Below are 25,557 nucleotides of genomic sequence, written 5' to 3' on the forward strand. Positions count from 1 at the left end.
ATAGGGACTGGATGTCCATGGTGAAGATAAGGCATTGGGGGCCAGGGAAGCAAAAATCATGGAGGAGGTGGAGGGCGTGGGTGGTGTCCCGAACGTAGGTGGGGAGTTCTTGGACTAAGGGGGACAGGACCGTGTCGAGGTAGGTAGAGATGAGTTCGGTGGGGCAGGAGCAGGCTGAGACAATGGATGGGCCGGGGCAGTCAGGTTTGTGGATTTTGGGCAGGAGGTAGAAACGGGCGGTGCAGGGTTGTGGGACTATGAGGTTGGAGGAATTGGATGGGAGATCCCCTGAGGTGATGAGGTTATGGATGATCTGGAAGATGGTGGTTTGGTGGTGGGAGGTGGGGTCATGGTCAAGGGGGAAGTAAGAGGAGGTGTCCGCGAGCTGGCGATTACCCTCAGCAATGTAAAGATCGGTGTGCCAAACTACCACCGCACCTCCCTTGTCTGCCAGTTTGATAGTGAGGTTGGGGTTGGAGCGGAGGGCTGCACGTTGCGAGGGTGAGAGGATGGAGTGGGTAAGAGGGATGGACAGGTTAATATCGCGGCGGCAGTTGGCTATGAAGAGATCGAGGGCGGGTAAGAGGCCAGCACGGGGTGTCCAGGTGAATGGGGTGTGTTGGAGGCAGGAGAAGGGGTAGTCAGAGGGTGGGCGAGAATCCTGGTTGAAGAAGTAGGCGCAGAGGTGAAAGCGGGGTAAGAATTGTTCGATGTCTCGCCGTGTGTTGAACTCGTTAATCCGGGAGCGTAGGGGGAAGGTGAGGCCTCTGCTGAGGACTGATCTTTCATCCTCAGAGAGCGGAGGTCTGGAGGGATGGTGAAAATATGGCAGGGCTGGGAATTAGGAGTTGGGCGCGGGGGCAGAGATCGGCACAGAGACACATGCGGCGTGGTCGTTGAGATGGTAGTTTGATCAGTGAACCATCAAATCACTTAAATGATCGAATGACAAGATAAAGCTCACGTGTTTTAATGTCCATCGGAAGACCACTGACAAGAAGCGTACCGAACCTCAAAGATCAGCAAGGCGGCCTTTGTGTGGAGCCACAGGAAAGGGGTGAAGTACTAAATGAATATTTTGCATCAGTATTTACTGTGGAAAAGGATATGGAAGACATAGACTATCGGGAAATAGATGGTGACATCTTGCAAAATGTCCAGACTACAGAGGAGGAAGTGCTGGACGTCTTGAAACGGTTAAAGGTGGATAAATCCCCAGGACCTGATGAGGTATACCCGAGAAGTCTGTGGGAAGCTAGAGAAGTGATTGCTGGGCCTCTTGCTGATAGTCACAGGTGAGGAGCTGGAAGACTGGAGGTTGGCAAACGTGGTGCCACTGTTTAAGAAGGGTGGTAAAGACGAGCCAGGGAACTATAGACCAGTGAGCCTGACTTCGGTGGTGGGCAAGTTGTTGGAGGGAATCCTGAGGGACAGGATGTACATGTATTTAGAAAGGCAAAGACTGATTCGGGATAGTCAACATGGCTTTGTGCGTGGGAAATCATGTCTCACAAACTTGATTGAGTTTTCTGAAGAAGTAACAAAGGAGATTGATGAGGGCAGAGTGGTAAATGTGATCGATATGGACTTCAGTAAGGCGTTCGACAAGGTTCCCCATGGGAGGCTGATTAGCAAGGTTATAGGGAGAACGAGCCATTTGCATACAGAACTGGCTGAAAGGTAGAAGACAGAGGGTGGTGGTGGAGGGTTGTTTCTCAGACTGGAGGTCTGTGACCAGTGGACTGCCACAAGGATCGGTGCTGGGGCCTCTACTTTTTGTCATTTACATAAATGATTTGGATGCGAGCATAAGAGGCACAGTTTGCAGATGACACCAAAATTGGAAGTGGAGTGGACAGCGAAGAGGGTTACCTCAGTTTACAATAGGATCTGGAACAGATGGGCCAATGGACTGAGAAGTGGCAGATGGAGTTTAATTCAGATAAATGCGAGGTGCTGCATTTTGGGAAAGCAAATCTTAGCAGAACTTATACACTTAATGGTAAGGTCCTAGGGAGTGTTGCTGAACAAAGCGACCTTGGAGTGCAGGCTCATAGCTCCTTGAAAGTGGAGTCACAGGTAGATAGGATAATGAAAGCGGCGTTTGGTATGCTTTCCTTTATTGGTCAGAGTGTGGAGTACAGGATTTGGGAGGTCATATTGCGGCTGTACAGGACATTGTTAGGCCACTGTTGGAATATTGCATGCAATTCTGGTCTCCTTCATGTTGTGAAACTTGAAAGGGTTCAGAAAAGATTTACAAGGATGTTGCCAGGGTTGGAGGATCTGAGAACAGGGACATGGATAGGACAAATAGACAAAGTCTTTTCCCTGGGGTCAGGGAGTCCAAAACTAGAGGGCATAGGTTTAGGGTGAGAGGGCATTTAAGCTCAAACTGTTAAGTAGCAAGAAACATTCACACTACTCTGGTGCCAACTATTTCCAACAAGAAAGAATCTAACCATCATTGCGCTTTGACATTCAACATAATTACCATCACTTAATGGCCTACTGTCAATATCCTGGGGTGTATTATGGACTAGAAACAGAACTGGACCAGCCATATAAATACTGTGGCCAGAAGTGAAGGTCAGAAGCTAAGAATTCTACAGCAAGTAATTCATCTCAAGATTACCCAAAGTCTATCTATTACCTTCAAGACAAAAAAATCAGGAATGTAATCGAATACTATCTTGCCTGGATGGATACAAGTCCAACAACATCCAACATAAACTTGACTACTTAAGAAGGGGAGGTTATTGCCTACTGGTATTATCATTAGACTGTTAATCCACAGATGCAGCTAATGTTCAAACCCTGCCTTGGCAGCTGGCGTAATGCAAATTCAATTTTAGAAAATCTGGCATTAAGAGTCTGATGATGACCAAGACTCCATTGTCAATTGTCAGAAAAAACATCAGGCTCACAAATGTTCTTTAGGCCATCCCTTTCCTGGTCTGGCCGACATGTGCCTCCCGACCCACAGCAATGTAGTTCGCTCTTAACTCCGCTGTAGACAATTAGGGATTGCAATAAATGCTAGCCTAGCTAGCGAGGCCCTCATCCCATTAATGAAATAAAAAACTTAAATGCCACTCCATCCATGGCCTGCACAGAGTGACAGCAGTTACACCATCTTGAAGATGCAGGATTTGCAAAGTCCGCAGCAACATTCCAAGGCTTGTCTGACAGCTCTTCCAATTGTAAACTGCATTCCTGAAGAAGGGCTTATGCCCGAAACGTCGATTCTCCTGCTCCTTGGATGCTACCTGACCTGCTGCGCTTTTCCAGCAACACATTTTTCAGCAATTGTAAACTGCACCAACGAAAAGGCCAAGGGCATTAGATGCATCACCTGCAAATTTGCCTTTAAGCCACTCACCATCCGGACTAGAAAATATATTGCTGTTCCTTCACTGGGTGAAATCCTGGAAGTCGCTCCCTTCCAGCATTTAGGGAAGTCATTAAGTGCTGGGTTTGCAAGTGATACTTACAGCCAAAAACCAAATAAAAATGAAAACATTAGGCAGCTTAATTTCAGCACAGGCAAGTATGGCTCACCCATTTTGGACAAAACTCAAACTACTTAATTTCTTAAAAGCTCTGCAGTGAAGGTCCAAATAGATTCAAAGATGTCTGACACAGCTCATTAAAATGTAACACAGAACATAGAACAATACAGCACAGAACAGGCCCTTCGGCCCACGATGTTGTGCCGAACATTTGTCCTAGCTTAAGCACCTATCCATGTACCTATCCAATTGCCGCTTAAAGGTCACCAATGATTCTGACTCTGCCACTCCCACAGGCAGCGCATTCCATGCCCCCACTACTCTTTGGGTAAAGAACCCACCCCTGACATCTCCCCTATACCTTCCACCCTTCACCTTAAATTTATGTCCCCTTGTAACACTCTGTTGTACCCGGGGAAAAAGTTTCTGACTGTCTACTCTATCTATTCCTCTGATCATCTTATAAACCTCTATCAAGTCACCCCTCATCCTTCGCCATTCCAATGAGAAAAGGCCTAGCACACTCAGCCTATCCTCGCACGACCTATTCTCCATTCCAGGCAACATCCTGGTAAATCTCCACTGCAGGAGAAAGTGAGGTCTGCAGATGCTGGAGATCAGAGCTGAAAATGTGTTGCTGGAACAGCGCAGCAGGTCAGGCAGCATCCAGGGAACAGGAGAATCGACGTTTCGAGCATAAGCCCTTCTTCAGGAATGAGGAAAGTGTGTCCAGCAGACTAAGATAAAAGGTAGGGAGGAGGGACTTGGGGGAGGGACGTTGGAAATGCGATAGGTGGAAAGAGGTCAAGGTGAGGGTGATAGGTTAGACTGGGGTGGGGGCGGAGAGGTCAGGAAGAAGATTGCAGGTTAGGAAGGCGGTGCTGTTCAGAATGTGGCTGAAGAGCTTCTGTGCAGAGGAGATGACTTGGGATGTGCAGTGAGAGAGGGACTCACTGAAATCTTTGTAGAGGGAGGAAGAGACAAAACTCAAGAAGCTTGACAACGTCCAGGACAAAGGAAGCCACTTCACTAGCACCATATCCACAAAACATTCAGTCACTCCACACTGTGCAGGAGTGTGTGCTATCTAAAAGGTGCATTGCAGATTTTCACCAAAGATCTTTGAACAATACCCTCAATCATGACCACTTCCCATCTGGAAGAACAAAGACAGCAGATGCAGGGGAGCACCAGCTACAAGCTCCCCTCCAGCCACTCACCATTCTGACTTGGAAATATATCACTATTGCTTCAATGTCACTGGGTCAAAATCCTGGAATTTGTTTCCTAACAGCTTGTGTTTCAACGTACAACAGTACATAGACTGCAGTTGTTTAAGAAAGTGGTGAGCAGGACAGGCAATAAATGTTGGCCCATCCACCCATGTACCATGAGTGAATTAAAAAACAATGTGGGGTTATGCAGGACTTTGGTGCAGAGGCCACAGATGCTTGTGATGTCCAATAACGATTTGAACTTAAATGTAGGGAGTATGATTGAGAAGTGTACAAAACACTTGGAAATTAGTATGATAGTAAACAGTGAAGGGGATAACTGTAATCTGCAAGACCATATAAGTAGACTGGTCAGGTGGGCAGAGCATTGCCAAATAGAACTCAATACAGTAAAATGAGAGGTAATACACAATAAAAAGGAGAGCTAACATGGCAGGGGATTACACCATAAATGATAAAACCCAGAAAGTACTAAAATCAGTGGTATCATAGAATCCCTGCAGTGCGGAAAAAGGTCATTTGGTCCATTGAGACCACACTGGCCTCTGAAGAGCATCTCAACCAGGTACACTTCCCCTTGCTATCCCTGTAACCCTGCATCTCCCATGGTTGCCCCACCGAGCCAACACATCCCTGAATACTATGGGCAATTTAGCATGGCAAATCTATCAAATCTGCACATCTTTGGACTATAGAAGGAAATCAGAGCATCTGGAAAAAACACACTCAAACATGGAGAGAACGTACAACCAGGTTCTGAGGAAGGGTCACTCGACCCGAAATGTTAACTCTGATTTCTCTCCACAGATGCTGCTGGATCTGCTAAGCATTTCCAGAAATTTCTATTTTCGTTTTGGATTTGCAGCATCTGCAGTTCTTTCAATTTTTACTTATTCATTTCTATCTGGCACAAAAGTAAAACAGGAAAGATAGCCAAACATGGCTTACAAAGGATTTTAGAATGAGTATTAGATCCAAGGAAGAGGCATATAAATTGGCCCCAAAAAAGAGACCTGAGGAGTGGGAACAGATTGAAGTTCAGCAAAGGAGGACAGAAAGATTAATTAAGAAAGGGAATATACAATATGAGAGTAAGCTTGCAGGGAACATGGCAAATTTTCATAGGTATGTGAAGAGAAAAAGGATTGGTAAAGCCAAATGTAATACTCTTACAGTCAGAAACAGAGAAATTTATAATGGAGAACAAAGAAACGACTGACCAACTAAATATACACTTTGATTTTGTGTTCACAAAGGAGGTGTGAAGTAACAGGCCAGAAAGACAATTAGAAAGCGCTGGAGAAGCTCAGCAGGTCTGGCAGCATCTGTATAAAAGATGCGGAATTAACATTTTGAGCCCAGTGACCCTTCACTAGAAGCCATTCTGTTGAAGGATCACTGCACTCAAAACATTAATATTTTTCTCTCTCTCTCTCTCACTCTACAGATGCCGAGGAGGTGCCAGTGTTCGACTAGGGTGGACAAAATCAAAAATCACAAGACATCGGGTTATAGCTCAACAGGTTTATTTGAAAACTTGTGGTTATTTGAAAACTTGTGGCTGCCAGACCTGCTGGGTTTCTCCAACGTTTTGTTTGTGTTTTAGATTTCCAGCACCGAGAGTTTTCCATTTCAATAACATACCAGAAATGTTAGGAACACAGGGTTTAGTGAGGGGGGGATACTCAAGAAAATCAGTATAAGTTGTTAAATGGTGCTGGAGAAACCAATGGGACTGAAGGCTGAAAATTCCCAGGCTCTGATAATCTACATTCTAGATTAGAGTGGTGCTGGAAACGTACAGCAGTTCAGGCAGCATCCAAGGAGCAGGAAATTCGACGTTTCGGGCAAAAGCCCTTCATCAGGAATAGAGGCAGGGTTTAGAGATAAATGAGAGGAGGGTGCGGAGAAAGTAGCATAGAGTACAATGGGTGAATGAGGGTGGGGATGAAGGTTTAGATCAGAGAGGAGAGTGGAGTGGATAGGTGGAAAGGAAGATAGGCAGGTGGGACAGTGCTGAGCTGGAAGTTTGAAGCTGGGGTGAGGTGGGGGAAGGGGAAATGAGGAAACTGTTGAAGTCCACATTGATGCCCTGGGGTTGAAGTGTTCTGAGGCGGAAGATGAGGAGTTCTTCCTCCAGGCGTCGGGTGGTGAGGGAGCGGCGAAGAAGGCCCAGGACCTCCATGTCCGCAGCTGAGCGGGAGAGGGGAGTTGAAATGTTGAGCCACAGGGCGGTGTGGTTGATTGGTGCGGGTATCCCAGAGATGCTCCCTAAAGTGCTCTGCTAGGAGGTGTCCAGTCTCCCCAATGTAGAGGAGACCGCATCGGGACACAATAAATGATATTGGTGGATGTGCAGGTGAAACTTTGATGGATATGGAAAGCTCCTTTGAGGCCTTGGATGGAGGTGAGAGAGGTGGTGTGGGTGCAGGTTTTGCTATTCCTGCAGTGGCAGGGGAAGGTGCCAGGATGGGAGGGTGGGTTGTAGGGGGGGCATGGACCTGACCAGGTAGTCACGGAGGGAATGGTCTTTGCAGAAGGCGGAAAGGGGTAGAGAGGGAAATATATCCCTGGTGGTGGGGTCCGTTTGGAGGTTGGTAGGGTGGAAGGTGAGCACCAGGGGGGTTCTGTCCTTGTTACGGTTGGAGGGGTGGGGACTGAGGGCAGAGGTGCGGAATGTGGACGAGATGTATTGGAGGGCATCTTTGACCACGTGGGAAGGGAAATTGTGGTCTCTAAGGAAGGAGGCCATCTGGTGTGTTCTATGGTAGAACTGGTCCTCCTGGGAGCAGATACCGCGGAGGCAGAGGAATTGGGAATATGGGATGGCACTTTTGCAGGAGGTAAGGTGGGAAGAGGTGTAATCCAGGTAGCTGTGGGAGTCGGTGGGTTTATAAAAAATGTTGGTGTCATGTTGGTCATCATTAATGGAGATGGAGAGGTCCAGGAAGCGGAGGAAGGTGCTGGAGATGGTCCAGGTAAATTTAAGGTCAGAGTGGAATGTGTTGGTGAAGTTGATGAAAAACTATACAGTGATGCCAACACAGAGTCACATAACACAGCAGGCTTTTCTGTAAATCATACCTGTTCCAGCTCTTTGAAAAAACTATCCAATTTGCTCTACCCGCTTTTCTGCAATACTGCAAATTTTTCTTTCCAAGGATATATCCTGTTCTGTTTTGAAGGATCTTACGTTAACTTCCATCATTCTTTTAGGCTATTGCATTCCAGATGATAACTTGCTATGCATACAATTTCTTTCCCTCTTTCAACTCATTTTAGTTTTGGAAACTATTTCAAAGTCTGGGTTTTCAGACAGTAGTGTCCCATCAGCTTGCCAGTAGATGCAGCTTCACTTTAATTACTACCACAGGGTCATAGAGATCTAGAGCACAGAAAAAGGCCCATCGAGTCTGTGTTAGTCAAAAAATAACCACCCAGCTATTGCAACCCCATTTTCCACAATTTGGCGCATAGCCTTGTATGCCTTGGTGTTGCAAGTGTACACCTAAGTATCTATAGATCCTGCCAGACCTTTCCAGTTACCAGCAATAACAGTTCTTGGCATTTTTTTTGAAATGGTCTTCTTAAAATGTAGTTCTCTATCAATTAAAAACACTCAAGTCCCTTATTATGCCCATATAAACAATAACTGGCTCCCTAAACTCACAGCTACCTTTGCATGGTTCTGATGTGCTACAAAAGATTATTTGAAAATGCAATGTTTTTGACAAACATTCTACGGCTTATAGAAAAGTTAAGTTTCTAAAATAAAAGGAAAATACTGGAGACAATGGAACATTAGAAATAAAACTGAAAACTTTGGAACTATTCAGCAGATCTGGCAGCAGAGTTCATGCTTCAAGTCAAAGACCTACACTAGTGAGTTTGGTCACCAGCATGGAGAACAATGTCTTTTGGTTCGCAATGACACACATCAACATTTTTTCCAAAGGTCTTTGCTTTCTCTTTGCAAAATTTCCAACCAGTGTAGGATTCTCTGTCGTACTGGACTGTGAACTGCTGATATATATTATCCTGGAGTCTGCAAACATCATCCAGTTCAGTTTTCTTTAGTAAGGAGGTGAGCATTTAGCACATCACGTCTTATGCTAGCGCTCTGTAGATACAAATCAGTTCATCCCCCACCCTCACCATTTCAACTTAGTCCTGCATATTTTTCCTTCCTCAAAAGAAGCATTAAAGTTTGAGAGAAGATTTGTAGCTCGGGTGCTCGTTATTGTGGTTCAGTTCGCCGAGCTGGGAATTTGTGTTGCAGTCGTTTCGTCCCCTGTCTAGGTGACATCCTCAATGCTTGGGAGCCTCCTGTGAAGCGCTTCTGTGATGTTTCCTCCGGCACTTTTAGTGTTTTTTATCTGCTGCTTCCGGTTGTCAGTTCCAGCTGTCTGCTGCAGTGGCCGGTATATTGGGTCCAGGTCGATGTGCTTATTGATTGAATCTGTGTTAAGATCTTAGCCTGCTTGGCACACTCTCCTCATTCCTGAAGAAGGGCTCATGCCCGAAACGTCGATTCTCCTGCTCCTTAGATGCTGCCTGACCTGCTGCGCTTTTCCAGCGACACATTTTCAGCACTTTTACTATAAAGGAAATTTTCCAGTAAAAGCAAACCACTGGCATTGGAAATCAAATAAAAAGTGCAAATGCTCTAAGTACTCAACATGTATGGAAAAAGAAACAGAGTTAATATTTCAGATTGATTATACCTGCATCAGAAATAGAAAAGGTTGGAATTAAAGGAAGTGGTAACGGGGAAAGTAAAGAAGCAAAACGCATATTCCGAAGAGATGTGAACGCAAAATAATAAACAATTGCCACCCAGAAGCCAAACCAAAAGGAAAGGAAAGGTAAATTTATAATTGTCATAGGGAAGAGAAACAAATTGCAGATCGAGGTAATGGTCTGAAATTGTTGAATTCAATGTTGAATCCGGAAGACCGCAAAATCCCTTAGCAAAATAAAAATGAGGTACAAATACTCAAATCTGCATCGAAAACATGCAGCAGACTAACAACAGAGGAGTCATTGGGACAGTGAGATACTGCATTAAAATGTCATACCACTGGAAGTTTGGGATCACAAAGTGGTCACCCAATCTGTTTTTCATCTCCCTAGTATACCAAAAACCCTGTTACAATCAGCAAATATAGCATACTAAGTTACAGAATGTATAAATCCAACCTGACCAATTACTTAGCCTGCTCACGATCAAAGCGACAGAAGAGGTTGTGAACAGTGGTATGAAAAGGTATCAGCAAGGCAGTAACTGTCCTTCATCCAACTGTCTCTTGGATAAGAGTGCTGAACTCTAGCAGGAGGTGAGAGTGACTTCCCTTGACATCAGGGCAGAATTTGACTGAATATAGTATCAAGGAATTCCAGCAAGACTGGAGTCCTGGGGCATCAGGGACAAAGCTCTCCAAATATTAGATTCATAAGGACAAAGAAAGATGGCAGTGATTTCTGGAGGTCAATCACCTCAGTGCCAGGACATCATTTCAGGAGTTCCTCAGGGTAGTGGCTAGTTCCAGCTATCTTCACCTGTTGCATCCACAACCTACTGTTCATCTGAAGAGGGGATGTTTGTTGATGATTGCACAACATTTAGCACCACTAATGACACCTCAGATAATAAAGCAGTCTGTCCTTAAGCAGTAAGACCTATTTTAACATGTGGAATAGGAAGAAAAGTACAGAGTTGTAAGGAAGGTGGAAAGAATTACAGAGTGCAGGGCACAAGCAACTACTCAAAGTGGAGCATTTTCAATTTCAGCCAGAGTTAAGTAGCACAGATGACTGAAACATGTTTGAAATATGGACTAGGTATCAGATTTAGAATAGTTACGGATGGATATCAAAAATTGGTAAGCAAACCCAGAAACTGATTAATAGAAGAATTAAAAGTCGACAATTTTGGTATAAAGTTGATATATTACCATGAAGTGCAAAGGCAAGCATCAAAAGGGGGGTGGCACAGTGGCTCAATGGTTAGCCAGGGACCCGGGTTCAATTCCAGCCTTAGGCGACTGTCAGTGTGGAGTTTGCATATTCTCCCTGTGTCTGCATGGGTTTCCTCTGGGTGCGCCGGTTTCCTCCCACAATCCAAAATGTGCAGGTCAGGTGAATTGGCCATGCTAAATTACCCATAGAGGTCAGGGATGTGTACGTTCAATGCATTAGTCAGGGGTAAATATAGGGCAGGGGAATGGATCTGGGTGGGTTACTCTTCGGAGGGTCGATGTAGACTTGCTGGGCTAAAGGGCCTGTTTTCACAATGTAGGGATTCTAATTGTAAAAAAAAAGCTGCAGAACCCTAGATGAGTATTGATATACATGTGTTTAAATCAATTTTTATTTATTAATTCATGATAAATGAGTGTCACTGGCTAAATCAGAATTTATTTCCTCATCCCTAACGGCCCTTGAGAAGATGATGATGAGCTGCCTTCTTGAATCCAATAGTCTTTGGGGGTTAGACCATGAAATATGCTAAAGGAAGGGAGCTCCAGGATTTTGACCTAGTGACAGCGAAGGAACAGTGTTACAGTTCGAAGACAGATGGTACGCAGCTTGGAGGACAGCCTACAGGAAGAGCTATCATGTATCTGATTCTCATTTCCTTCTTGATGGTAGAGGTTGTAGGCTGGAAGACTTTTGCAGGGCTGCTGCATTTAATATTGTAGATGGTACAGTGTACATTAGCAGTGAAGGAAAGAAATCTTCAAGTGGTGGATCGGCTGCCAATCAAATGACTGCTTTGCCCTGGACAACCCGGAGTTTCTTGAGTGTTCTTGGAGCTATACCATTCAAGCCCTGGGGAGTGTGCTGAACAAAGAGACCTATGGGCACAGGTGCATAGATCATTGAAAGTGGAGAAGCTGGTAGACAGGGTGGCAAAGGTATTTGGCATGCCTGCCTTCACTGGTCAGAAGACTGAGCACAGGAGTTAATATGGCATGTTGCAGCTCTACAGGACAGTGGTGAGGCTACTGTTAGAATACTGCTTTCAATTCTAATCTAAATTCTAATTTAATCTATTAGATTAGATCAGATTCCCTACAGTGTGGGGACAGGCCATTTGATCCAACAAGTTTACACCAACCTTCCGAACAGTAACCCACCCAGATCCATTTCCCGACATTTAGCCCTGACTACTGCACCAAACATTACAGGCAATTTAGCATGGCCAATTCACCTCAGCTGCACATCTTTGGACTGTGGGAGTGAACCACAGCACTTGGAGGAAACTGACACAAACACGGGGAGAATGTGCAAACTCCACACAGACAGTTGGCAGCAGCTGGAATCGAATCTGGGTCCTTGGTGCTGTGAGGCAGCAGTGCTGACCACTGAGCCACTGCATTGCTCTTCTGTGAAGGCTGCAGAAAGATTGCTGCCAGGACTGGAAGGTTTGATTTACAAGGACAGGCTACGGCTTTTCCTCGGAGTGTCAGAGGCTGAGGGGTGACTTTAAATTATGAAAGGCATGGACAGGGTGAACAGCCATATTATTTTTTTGCCAAAGTGGGGGAGTCCAAAATTAGAGGGCATAAATATAAGGTGAGGGGGAAAGATTTAAAAGTGACCTGAGGAGTAACCTTTTCACACAGAGAATGGTGCATGTATGGAACAAGCTGCGAGAGGAAGTGGTGGAGGTGTGTACAATTACAACATTTAAAAGGCATCTGGATGCGTATATACTGTATATAAGGAGGGTTTCGAGGGATATGGGCCAAATGGTGGAAAACAGGACTACGTCAGACTGGGATGCCTAGTCAGCTCTGACAAGTTGGACCAAAGGTCTGTTTCTGTGCTCTATGACTCTGAGTGGATAGTATTCCATCACTCTCTTGACTTGTGCTTTGTAGATGCTGGACAGGCTTTGCAAAGTCAGGAGGCAAGTTACTTGTTGCAGAATTTCTAACCTTTGACCTGCTCTGGTAGTCAGAGTATTGAAACAGCTAGTCCTGTTCAGTTTCTGGTCAATCCATGATAGATACGGACAATGTATAACATAATTCATAATTCAATACAGTGCTAAGCTGAAGAAACAGTGTCAAAGAGAAAGCATGAGAATAGATGAGTGGCTCATGTGTAAAGGAATTCCAGGAGTAGATGCAAAGAAAGCAGTACAAAAATCAAGTAGGATAAAAATAGATGAAAGTTGAAGGACATAAAATGGTAGGCAAAGTATAAAAGTTACTGGGTCCAGAAGGGTGACACCTTTAATTATTCACAGAAGTTAGGATAGAAATTGTAAAAGACTCTGACTTCCAAAATTACCAGAGATGGTAACCAGCAATAACTGGTTGTTTGTCAGGCTTCAGGCAAGTCGTGTTCCTCAGCGTTGACGTCTGCTCTTCCTTGACATAATTATTAGACTGGATTTGTATGGGAGATACTTTAAACCAATATGTTGCATCAGTCTTCATGGTAGAGGACACAATGAACACCCAAAGATAACAGCTTTGCAAAATGCTCATGAGAGGAAAGATAGAACATAGAACATAGAAGAATACAGATGCTGTAGAGGCCCTTTGGCCCTCGATGTTGCGCCGATCCAAGTCCACCTAACCTACACTAGCCCACTATCCTGCATATGCCTATCCAATGCCCGCTTAAATGCCCATAAAGAGGGAGTGTCCACCACTGCTACTGGCAGGGCATTCCATGACCTCACGACTCAGGCAACATCCTGGTAAACCTCCTCTGCACTCGTTCCAGTGCCTCCACCTCCTTCCTATAGTATGGCGACCCAAAACTGCACACAATACTCCAGATGCGGCCGGACCAGAGTCTTATACAACTGCAACATGACCTCAGTACTCCGGAACTCAATTCCTCTACCAATAAAAGCCAGTACGCCATATGCCTTCTTCACCGCACTATTTACCTGAGTTGCAACTTTCAAACATCTTGAAACAATATCTGTCACGAGGATAACGTACTTCATAACGATAGGCCAGTTAGCCTAACATCAGTCATTGAAGATTGCTAGAGTCCACGGTTAAGTAAGAAATAGCAGGATGTTTAGATAAGCTTAACACAATCAGAATCAACATGGCTTGTGTAATGGAAACCATGCTTGACAAATTTGCTGGAGTCCTTTGAGAATATAACAAGCAGGGTTGATAAAGGGGAAACCAATAGATGTAGTGTATTTGGATTTACAGAAAGCATTTGATAAAGTGCCACATAAAAGGTTTTGCACAAAACAGGTACTGGGAACAACATTAACATGGATTGAGGACTGGTAAATACACACAAAAGAGAGAATTGAAAAAGATGTAAACTAGTGGAGCCACAAGGATCTGTCCTGGGCCTCAATTATTTAGTAACTTTGGGGTGGGGGGAGAAGGATTCCTGATGAAGGACTTATGCCCGAAACCTCGATTCTCCTGCTCCTCGGATGCTGCCTGACCTGCTGTGCTTTTCCAGCACCGCTCACTTGACTTGGAGGAGGGGGCAGAGTGTAAAGTATAATGCTAACAAAATAGGTGGGAAGGCATGTAGCAACGAAGACGTAGGAAACTGAAAGAGGTTATGGATAGGTTGAGTGAGTGGGCAGAAATATTGGCTGACAGAGTATACCACAGGAAAGAAAGATCATGCGCTTTGGTAGAACAACAGGGTGACCAATATTTAGGTGGAGAGACTCCTATAAGGTGCAGCGCAGTAGGGTCTGGGTGTTCTTATTAATGAATCACAAAATGTTAGCATTCAGGTTCAGCAAGTAATATAAGGCAAATAGAATTACAAGGGGGTTGCAGTTTAAAAATAGGAAGCCTTGCTAAAAATGTACAGGGTAAGGTCACAGCTGGAGAACTGTGAACAGTTTGGGACTTTGTATTTAAGAACGAACATACTGGCATTTGAGACAGTTCAAAAGAGAATCCTAGGTTAAAGGAGATGATTTATCAGGAATTTGTTCAGCTTTCATTTATTAGGGTTTAGAAGAATGAGGTATGATCTCATTAAAACATATAAGATTCTGAGAGGCTTGACAGGGTAGATGTTGAGATGATGTTTCCATTAGTGCTGTAATCCCAATCTAGGGAATATTATTAGAGAATAAGGAGCTAAAACTACAGTTAAAAGAAATTTCTTCTCACTGAGAATACTGAATATCTAGAATTCCTGATCGCAGTGGGGTTTAGATCCCTACAAATATTTAAAGAGGAGGTAGACAGATATTTGAAATATCAGTGATTTAACAGCTACTATGAACTGGTTTGAAACAGGATTTGAGGCCTGGGTAATTAGCCATGATCTTGTTGAATGGTGGTGCAGGCTTGATGGGCTGATTAGGATCAGGAGTGAGCCTATTTCTTATATAGGACATAATATAATTTCAAAGTTTGTGAATTCTAAGAAACTCAAATATAGCAGACAATAAAGGAAAACAACAGTCTCAGGACAAAATAACATTGAGTAGTACTGAGGAGGCGGGGAGGCTGCAGAAGAATTTGGATAGGTTAGGAGAGTGGGCAAAGAAGCGACAGAATGAGTACAATCGGTAAAAGTGAGAGGTCAAGCATTTTGCTAAGAAGAAAAGAAGTATGGAAATTTTCTAAATGGGGAGAAAATTTAGAAGCCTGAAGTGCAAAGAGAGTTGGGAATTCTAGTCCAGGATTCACTCAAGGTAAACTTACAGGTTGAGTCAGTAGTTAGGAAAGCAAATGCAATGTCGGCATTTATTTTGAGAGGACTTGAATATAAAAGCAGGAATGTATTTCTGAGTGTCTATTAGGCTCTAGTCAGACCACATTTCGAGTACAGTAAACATTTTTGGAGCCCATATCTCAGGAAAGATGCACTGGCCCTGAAGTGGGTTTCGGGGAGGTTCATGATAATGGTGCCAGGAATGAAAAGCTTAACAGGTGAGGAACATTTGAGGACTGAATATTAGAAGGATTGGGGGGTGGGGGGGGGGGGGGGGGGGGGGGAGTTGGGTGGTTCTAATTGAAACTTACAGAATACTGAATGGCCTGGAGAGTTGACATTGGGAAGATGTCTCCACTGGTAGGAGAGACCAGGATCCAACAGCACAGCCTTAGAGTAAAGAGAAGATCTTTTAGAATGGAGATGGAGAAACATCTTCAGCCAGAGAGTGATGAGTGTATGGAATTCACTGCACAGAAGGCTGTGGAGGCCAGGTCATTGAGTATATTCAAGACGGAGATAGATAGGTTCTTGATTGTCAAAGGGATCAAGGGTTAGGGGAAGAAGGCAGGAGAATGAAGATGGAAAACTTATCAGAGTTGAGACTATGTTGCTGGAAAAGCACAGCAGGTCAGGCAGCAGCAAGGAGCAGGAAAATGAAAGGCTTATGCCCGAAACGTCGATTTTTCTGCTCCTCAGATACTGTCTGACCTGCTGTACTTTTCCAGCAACATATTCTCAACTCTGATCTCCAGCATCTGCAGTTCTCACTTTCTCCTGAGAAACTTATCAGCCATGACTGAATGGTGGAATAGACTCGATGGGCTGAATGGCCTAATTTCTGCTCCTAATATATCTTAGAAAATAGATAGAGTATAAAGCATAGAAGATGAAGTTAATGCAAGGATTATGAAACAATCGGAATAAGGAGTGGTTGTATAACTGGTTAAAAAAAATGAGTGTGGGAGATTTAAAATTAAGACCAGAAAATGCTGTAAATGCTCAGCAGGTTTTGTCGAAAGATCACTGATTGAAACAATCTCTCTCCTCAAATGATACAAGGCCTGTTGAGTAGCTCAAGCAATTTTTATTTATTCAAAACTAAATATCATAGTTCTAATGGGGATCCAGAAACTGGAGGAATTATAAATAAATCTTTCAAGGTAGCAGGAGACCAGCTGAGAAGGCTTTATTAATACAGGATTAGACAACAAAAAGGTGGTAATGCAAAATATTTATAAATCACTGGTTAGGCTTCAGTTGGAGGACTATGTTCAATAATGAACTGACACAGATTTTACCAAAGCTGTCAAGGCCTCAGATAAGATGCAGCAAAAAACATTACTAGAATGACACCAATGATGAGAGACTGCAGTTATGCTGAAGCATTGTATATGTCAAGGTTACCTACAGTAGAAATGGTCAGAGATTTAATAAAGGCGCTCATAGTCACCTAACATTTTGATAGTGTTAATCGGAAGAAATGCTCTCTCATGGTAGAAGGTTTGGCAGATTTATGATTATTGGCAAAAAAACCCAGATACAACTTAATTAAAGCTTTTTTAAAAAATTGGATAGAAGGCGGAGATCTGGAATTTACTACTTGAAAAGACAGTAGAAGCAGTTTTAATAGTAACTTTGAAAATTGAATTGCAGAAACACACGAAGCTCAAAACTTTATAGGACAATGGGGCAAAGAGTGAGATTCACTGGATAACTATACAAAAGAATCGGCACAGTCACAATGGGTCAAATGGCTTCTTGTATTATACTAGTGTAGGATCTTCTCTCATTGACAGACAAGAGTCTTGATAGGCGGAATGGCCTAGTTGAGGTGATAAGACTCTTAAAGGAGTGAAGAACACAATTTTGTCAAGGGGTCAGATGTAAAATAGTAAAATTAGAGGTAGACCTTTCTGAGGTGTTGTCAGGAAGGATTTCTTCAAACTAATTGGATTGGAAATCTCCAATTCACTCCACAAAAATCTGTTCAGGTTTGGAACAAAAAAAAGCACAGGAACAGACCCTTCGGCACTCCAAGCCTGCGCTTCTATACTAAAACCGTCTTCACTTACTGGATCCGTATCCTTCTATTCCCTTCCTATTCATGTATTCGTCCATCTGCTTCTTGAATCTGCTATTGTGCCTACTTCCACCACATCCTCGGGAAGAATGTTCCAGGCACTCACCACCTCATTTGAAAAACGTGCCTTCTACACATCGCCTTAAACCTCCACCCATGCACTGAATCTGTGTCTGCGAAAAATTGATCTCTCCACCTTGGGAAAAAGCCTCATACTTTCCATTCTATCGTCAACAGAGGCTTCTGGGAAGGTAAAAAGTTGGATTTAAAAGCATGTATCTCCAAGGTTTCGACCTCAGTGCTACAGTGGGCGCACAGAGAGGGGAGCCGGAAGGTAAGCGAAGACCAGTTTAAATTAACGGTTTTCTTTTCGCAGTCTGTTTTTTTTCCAAACTAGGAGCGGGAACCCGGAAGTCGTCAACAGAGGCTTCTGGGAAGGTAAGAAGTTTGAGTGGAGAAGGACCTCTGCCTTCAGACCCCACCCCTCCAACCGTAACAAGGACAGAACGCCCCTGGTGCTCACCTTCCACCCTACCAACCTTCGCATAAACCAAATCATCCGCCGACATTTCCGCCACCTCCAAACAGACCCCACCACCAGGGAGATATTTCCCTCCCTACCCCTTTCCGCAAAGACCGTTCCCTCCGTGACTACCTGGTCAGGTCCACGACCCACTACAACCCACCCTCCCATCCTGGCACTTTCCCCTGCCACCACAGGAACTGTAAACCTGCACCCACACCTCCTTCCTCACCTCTATCCAAGGCCCTAAAGGAGCCTTCCACATCCAAAAAAAGTTTTACTTGCACATCCACTAATATCATTTATTGTATCCGTTGATCCCGATGCGGTCTCCTCTACATTGGGGAGACTGGGCGCCTCCCAGCAGAGCGCTTCAGGGAACATCTCAGAGACACCCGCATCAATCAACCAAATCGCCCAGTGGCTCAACATTTCAACTCCCCCTCCCACTCTACCAAGGACATGGAGGCCCTGGGCCTCCTTCACTGCCGCTCCCTCACCACCAGACGCCTGGAGGAAGAACGCCTCACCTTCCGCCTCGGAACACTTCAACCCAGGGCATCAATGTGGATTTCAACAGCTTCCTCATTTCCCCTTCCCCCACCTCATCCCAGCTTCTAACCTCCAGAAACTCGATCCCCTGACCTGTCCGGACTTGTAAGACCTGCCCAGCTCCTTTTCCACCTATCCACTCCACCCTCTCCTCCCTGACCTATCACCTTCATCTCCTTCCCCACTGACCTATTGTACTCTAAGTAATAGGAATTGTTGATCTGCTAGACTGGAATTCACATTATAACCAGCAGTTGCTGTTTGCCACATTTCAGCTGCTAAGTCCTTATTCCATCAATATCAGAATTACTTGTCTGGAAGCTTGGGTGCATTGGCATTCTACTGTGAATCTTCTTGAAATAAAATAGAATTATTCTGAGGCCAAATGGCAGAATTTTTGATTTGTATCAGCACCTTTCCTATTTAACACAAACAATCTATTAAAATAATCAGCAACAGAAAAGTGTTAAAATCTGCTTTTGATGTTATTGGTAGTCAAGAAAAAAAAACTGTTCATCCTGCAAGTATAAACTAAAAATGCAAAATTCTGGAAGGGTCGGAACAGTATTCAATTGAAAAGAGTAGGAATGGACTGAATATTTTGGTTTAATGTGGACCCTTCATTGAGAAGGAAACTGGAAGACAAGAAATGCTACTTCATAACAGGAAGTAATATAAGCAGGAAGGGACACAACAATTAAGAATCAAGTCAAATATGCTGACAATTGTCACAGAGATACAAATGACCTGACTGGCAAATTAATTATCAGCCTTTCTATGATGCAATTTTTAATATAGGCTTGTGGAATAGGACTGTAGAAGTCAGGAAGTCCATGGAGTCTCCCCATTTCTCAAAAACCCAGCCTTTAAACAGTTTTGTTTTTAAGATTATCAGCAAACATCTGATTACTCAAATCCTATTACATTGCTTTAATAGAGGTATGAAAAATTAAGGTTATTAAAATAAAGTCCCATATTTAAATAATGAATCCAGAAATCTCATTCAAATTAACATTTCAGGCCATAGCATCCAGGATAGTACCTTTTACAGCTTTTATTATCATGTATATCGAGAGAGGAAACCATGGAAAGTTAGATACAGTTAGGTATTGGTGAGAGCATTTGGAAAATTGGGTGAAATCAGCAGAAAGGAGATTCTCTGTGTGGAAAGCAAGTTGCATTTTCCTTTGAACAGCAAAATGAGAATCTCACTAGTAAGCAGTGAGAGGCCTATTTGCATATATTATCATGTACTAACATTTCCCTCATTATTAGTTAATCTGATTTTATTAATATGTGGCTTCCCATTCTCCCACCTGTTGGTTAGAGACTAGACAGCAACTATCCTGGAATGAGCTCACAGTGGTTACCTGGTGACACAAACTCACTGCTTACTCCTCTGGGCCTCCATCTTAGGCACCAGCTGCCAACATCTCAGACACCCCCCATGGCCAGCAACACCACACATTGCCCTTCCACAGATGTTAGCATAGGTCACATATCAGCCTCACTGCACCCTCATCATCCACTTACGAGATAGACCTCACTTCAGTGCTATGCTTTGCAGTGCATTGGCACACATATTTGGATCTCTGTTGCAGGGGCACTATATGTGTAAGTTTTTTTTGTTATTGCAGAATTCACATCTAAACACAGGAAAATAATTTTAATTGAAATGCATCGGAGAGAATTCAATTTTGCCAAAATTTGACTTTATTGGTTTGATGCATTTGTATTGTTCAAGCGCAAACTAATATTGCTGGAGATGCAGCTGTATCCAAGTTGATGTATTAATTTAAAATTGTATATTCTACTTTGCACACTAAGGGCATCACACTCAGTGCTCTACCAAGCAGACTGAAGTAAATGTTGGCTCAGTGGTTAGCACTGCTGTCTCACAGCGCCAGGGATCCAGGTTTGATTCCAACCTCAGACAACTGTCTGTGTGGAATTCTGTGACTTTCACCTTGGTTATGGAGAGAGATAGGTGCGTGCAACAGGGCAGGTTTTACAATTGGGGGAAGGGTAAATACGATGCTGCAAGACAGGATCTGAGGTGCATAAATTGGGAGCACAGGCTGTCAGGGGAGGATGTCGTGGAAATGTGGAACAGATACGACGTGTCTTTGATATGTTATGTACCTATCAGGCAGGAAAGAGATGGTCGTGTGAGGGAACCTTGGTTGACGAGAGAGGTTGAATGTCTTGTAAGGAGGAAGGAGGTGGCTTACATAAGGTTGAGGAAACAAGGTTCAGACAGAGCGTCGGAGGGATACAGGATAACCAGGAGGGAGCTGAAGAAAGGGATTAGGAGACCTAAGAGAGGGCATGAAAAATCTTTGGCGGGGAGGATCAAGGATAACCCCAAGGCCTTTAATGCGTATGTGAGAAACATGAGAATGACGAGAATGAGGGTAGGTCCGATCAAGGACAGTAGTGGGAGACTGTGTATTGAGTCGGAAGAGATAGGAGAGGTCTTGAATGAGTACTTTTCTTCAGTATTTACAAATGAGAGGGACCGTATTGTTGAAAAGGAGAGTATGAAACGGACTGGTAAGCTAGATACTTGTTAGGAAGGAAGATGTGTTGGGCATTTTGAAAAACTTGAAGATAGACAAGTCTCCCGGGCCTGACGGGATATATCCTAGGATTATGTGGGAAGCAAGAGAGGAAATTGCAGAGCCGTTGGCAATGATCTTTTCGTCTTCACTGTCAACAGGAGTGGTGCCAGGGGACTTGAGAGTGGCGAACGTTGTGCCCCTATTCAGAAAAGGGAATAGGGATAACCCCGGGAATTACAGGCCAGTTAGTCTTATTTCGGTGGTAGGCAAAGTAATGGAAAGGCCACTGGGGGATAGGATTTATGAGTATCTGGAAAGACACTGCTTGATCAGGGACAGCCAGCACGGATTTGTGAGAGGTAGGTCTTGCCTTACAAGTCTTATTGAATTCTTTGAGGAGGTGACCAAGCATGTGGATGAGGGTAGAGCAGTGGATGTAGTGTACATGGATTTTAGTAAGGCATTTGATAAGGTTCCCCATGGTACGCTTATGCGGAAAGTCAGGAGGCTTGGGATAGTGGGACCCTTGGCCAGTTGGATAGAGAACTAGCTAACTGGTCAAAGTCAGAGAGTGGTGGTAGATGGTAAATATTCAGCCCAGTTACAAGGGGAGTCCCACGGGGATCAGTTCTGGGTCCTCTGCTGTTTGTAATTTTTGTTAATGACTTGGAAGAGGAAGTCGAAAGGTGGGTCAGTAAACTTGCAGACGATACGAAGTTTGGTGGGGTTGTGGATAGTGAGGAGGGCTGTTGTCGGCTGCAAAGGGACTTAGATATGATGCAGAGCTGGGCTGAGGAGTGGCAGATGGAGTTCAACCTCGTCAAGTGTCAGCTTATCCATTTTGGAAAGACAAATAAGAATGCGGAATACAGGGTTAACGGTAGGGTTCTTAGTAAGGTGGAGGAGCAGAAGGATCTTGGGCTCTATGTTCATAGCTCTTTGAAAGTTGCCACTCAGGTGGATAGAGCTTGTAAGAAGGCCTATGGTGTATTAGCGTTCATTAGCAAAGGGATTAAATTCAAAAGTCGTGAGGTGATGTTGCAGCTGTACAGGACCTTGGTAAGGCCACATTTGGAGTACTGTGTGCAGTTCTGGTCGCCTCATTTTAGGAAAGATGTGGAAGCTTTGGAGAGGATTCAGAGGAGATTTACCAGGATGTTGCCTGGAATGGAGAATAGGTCGTGCGAGGATTGGCTGAGAGTGCTAGGCCTTTTCTCACTGGAACGGCAAAGGATGAGGGGTGACTTGATAGAGGTTTATAAGATGATCAGGGGAATAGATAGAGTAGACAGTCAGAGACATTTTCCCCGGGTACAACAGAGTGTTACAAGGGGACATAAATTTAAGGTGAAGGGTGGAAGGTATGAGGGGATGTCAGGGGTGGGTTCTTTACCCAGAGAGTGGTGGGGGCATAGAATGCGCTGTCTGTGGGAGTGGCAGAGTCAGAATCATTGGTGACCTTTAAGTGACAATTGGATAGGTACATGGATGGGTGCTTAAGCGAGGACAAATGTTCAGCACAACATCGTGGACCGAAGGGCCTGTGCTGTATTTATCTATGTTCTATCCATGTCATTTACAGTCTTATAAACTTCTGCTTGGAGTTGATTAAAGATATACTGATTGAGCTTGACAGATTAATGGTGTTGAGTTTAGATCAGCTGTGATCCATCTGAATAGAAAGAAAAGTTTGAAAAGTCGAATGGCCTCTTCCACCTGTCCCTGTCATTCTTCGGGCACTTATCCTAAAATTTGGCTTGTCAATGCCCGTTCACAGAATGGATAAGACCCACTCTGCCTATTCCATTCTCTACACCCATCACGGTTTATCATTAGGACTGATAAATTAATCATCTATGATCATACTGGATTTACTACACACTCAAAATCAATTATAATAATGCAAATTTTGTTTGTTGCTGAAATACAAACGACCATTCAGAAATGTGGAAGTTCTGACAACGCAAAGTCAAAAATCGAACTAATGCCTGACACAAACAAAATCTGTTATCTCACTGGGTGGCAGGTTTGCAGGAAAACAGTACAATCTCTTTCACTGTCAACAAACTCTACCAATCACTAGATCGGAGAATATGTTTACACATCTTATTGTATCCTTCCATCTGGAGATAAAGCAACCTGTTTCGCTCAATACAATCAAACAAACCAATGACCATACCCAAGAAATCCAAATGCATTAGCTACAATAATTTTAAAAACGAGTTTAGAATATAAAAACAAGAAATTTAACTTCAGAAAAATAGCATAACTTATCAGCAAAGTGAGGCCCTTTTGTTAGAGTGAGTGAATTACAATGCAGACCCTTGGTAAACACATACGGAATCTCTGAATGAAACAGCCCTGAAAACGGGATCAGTAACTCATTCGTACAATCATCCTGCAAACTCCAACACAGACCAACGCGCTTCACAGGATGTCAAATACAGAGATCAGGTTTGACAGAGATCCACAAAGAAATATTGATGCTGGTGTAAGGAGTCGCTTTAAAGGAGCATTGAAACGCGGAGAGGTTTTTAAAGCGAATCCCAGAGCGGAGTCCCAGGGCCAGGTGAGCAGAGAGCCCAGCTACCGGAGGGAAATGAAGGGGACGGGCTCTGGCTGGAGGGCCGCTGGACTCATTCCCACCACAGCTCTCAGGAAAGGGCCCAGGCTTTTCCACTACGGCTCAACAGCTTCAGAACCGCGGGCCCTTGTCGCCTGTAAACACGGCTCGGAGCCTGAGCCTAGAGTCCCTGCTGCATCCCAAGCTCACAGCTGCAGCCGGCTCGGGCCTGCCCCAGCGGAGGCGCTGACTCACCCTTGCTGCCCGGGTGATACTCAGGTCCTTCATCACCTCCTCGAAGGCGGCCGTCTCCTCGGCCTGTTTCTGGGTGTGGAGCGCGATCTTTTCGCTGAATTTCCGCGGGTTATTCGATGCCGCCATTTTCCTGCAGCGCCTCCTTCACCCTACGTCATCGCGCACACTGCGTCCGTGCGCGCGCAACCATCGGGCCGTCAGCCCCGCCCCCGCGTCAGCCCCGCCCCCGCGTCAGCCCCGCCCCCTATCCCGGCCCCGCCCCCGTCAGTGTATTTATTCCCAGATGATGTTCTCTGTCCAAATCTACTTGAAGCCTCCTCACAATTCACGCTCCCGTCTAGTTTGTCAAAGTCAAATTTGGAAATATTACAATTGGTCCCTGCATCAAGATGATTTATGCAGATTGTTGACATTTGTGGCCCCAGCCCTGTTTCTGGTGGTAGCCCATGAGTTACAGTCAAGATTAGAGTGTTGCTGGAAAAGCACAGCAAGTCAGGCAGCATCCGAGGGGCAGGAGAATCGACGTTTCAGTCCTGATGAAGGGCTTTTTTCTGCTCCTCGGATGCTGCCTGCACCACTCTAATCTTGACTCTGATTTCCAGCATTTGCAATTCCCACTTCTGCCCCATGACTTACAGCCAGCCCCCCTGAGAATAACCTGTTTATTTCCATCTCTTGACTAATTCACAAGCCATACAAAAATATCACCCCTGTTCCAGTATTTTCCAGAAACGTTCTGCAAGTTGGCAACCTGTCTCCCCACAGTAGAGGAGACCATATCAAGAGCAACAGACACAGTTGATGAGATATTTTGATGTGCAGAAAGATCTCTGTCGGATGTGGAAGGATCCTTTGAGGCCTGAGACGGGAGCTAAGTGGGCAGGTTTGGGTGCAGGTTTTACAGCTCTTGCAGCAGTAAGGGATGGCGCCAGGAGTGGAGAGTATGAACCAGTACAGTTCTAACACTGACATCTACTTAACAATGTACAAAATTGTCCTCAATGACATTCGTTTCCCTGGCCCCCAATACCTCATTTTTACCATGGACATCCAATCTCTGTACACATCCATCCACCATGACGAAAGCCTCCAAGCCCTCCACTTCTTCCTACCCCACTGACACACTCATTCGATTGGCTGAATTGATCCTCACCCTCAACAATTTCTCCTTCAAATCCTCCAGCGTCCTCCAGACAAAAGGGATAGCCATGAGCACCCGCATGGGCTCCAGCTCCGCTTGCTTCTTCGTCGGTTATTTGGAACAATCCATCTACCGCAGCTATACTGGCACCATTCTCCACCTTCTCCTCCACTACATTGATTAGATTAGATTACTTACAGTGTGGAAACAGGCCCTTCGACCCAACAAGTCCACACCGACCCGCCGAAGCGTAACCCACCCATACCCCTACATTTACCCCCTTACCTAACACTACGGACAATTTAGCCTGGCCAATTCACCTGACTTGCACATCTTTGGACTGTGGGAGGAAACCGGAGCCCCCGGAGGAAACCCACGCAGACACGGGGAGAACGTGCAAACTCCACACAGTCAGTCGCCTGAGGCGGGAATTGAACCCGGGTCTTTGGCGC

At 44.6% G+C, this 25,557-nt stretch overlaps 1 protein-coding gene across 3 annotated transcripts in view; it reads right to left on the bottom strand.

The window, feature by feature from the left end:
* Nucleotides 1-24,112, bottom strand: part of LOC122565518 (CREB-regulated transcription coactivator 1-like) — a 155,803-nt gene extending 131,691 nt beyond the window's left edge. For all 3 annotated transcript variants that reach the window (XM_043721565.1, XM_043721564.1, XM_043721566.1), the window contains exon 1: nucleotides 23,965-24,112. In XM_043721565.1, the coding sequence (XP_043577500.1) occupies nucleotides 23,965-24,090 (126 nt within the window). In that variant the 5' untranslated portion in view covers nucleotides 24,091-24,112. The remainder of the gene's footprint in view (nucleotides 1-23,964) is intronic.
* Nucleotides 24,113-25,557: the final 1,445 nt, after the last annotated feature.

This window comes from Chiloscyllium plagiosum, chromosome 31, assembly GCF_004010195.1.
Source record: "Chiloscyllium plagiosum isolate BGI_BamShark_2017 chromosome 31, ASM401019v2, whole genome shotgun sequence".
Taxonomy (NCBI): domain Eukaryota; kingdom Metazoa; phylum Chordata; class Chondrichthyes; order Orectolobiformes; family Hemiscylliidae; genus Chiloscyllium; species Chiloscyllium plagiosum.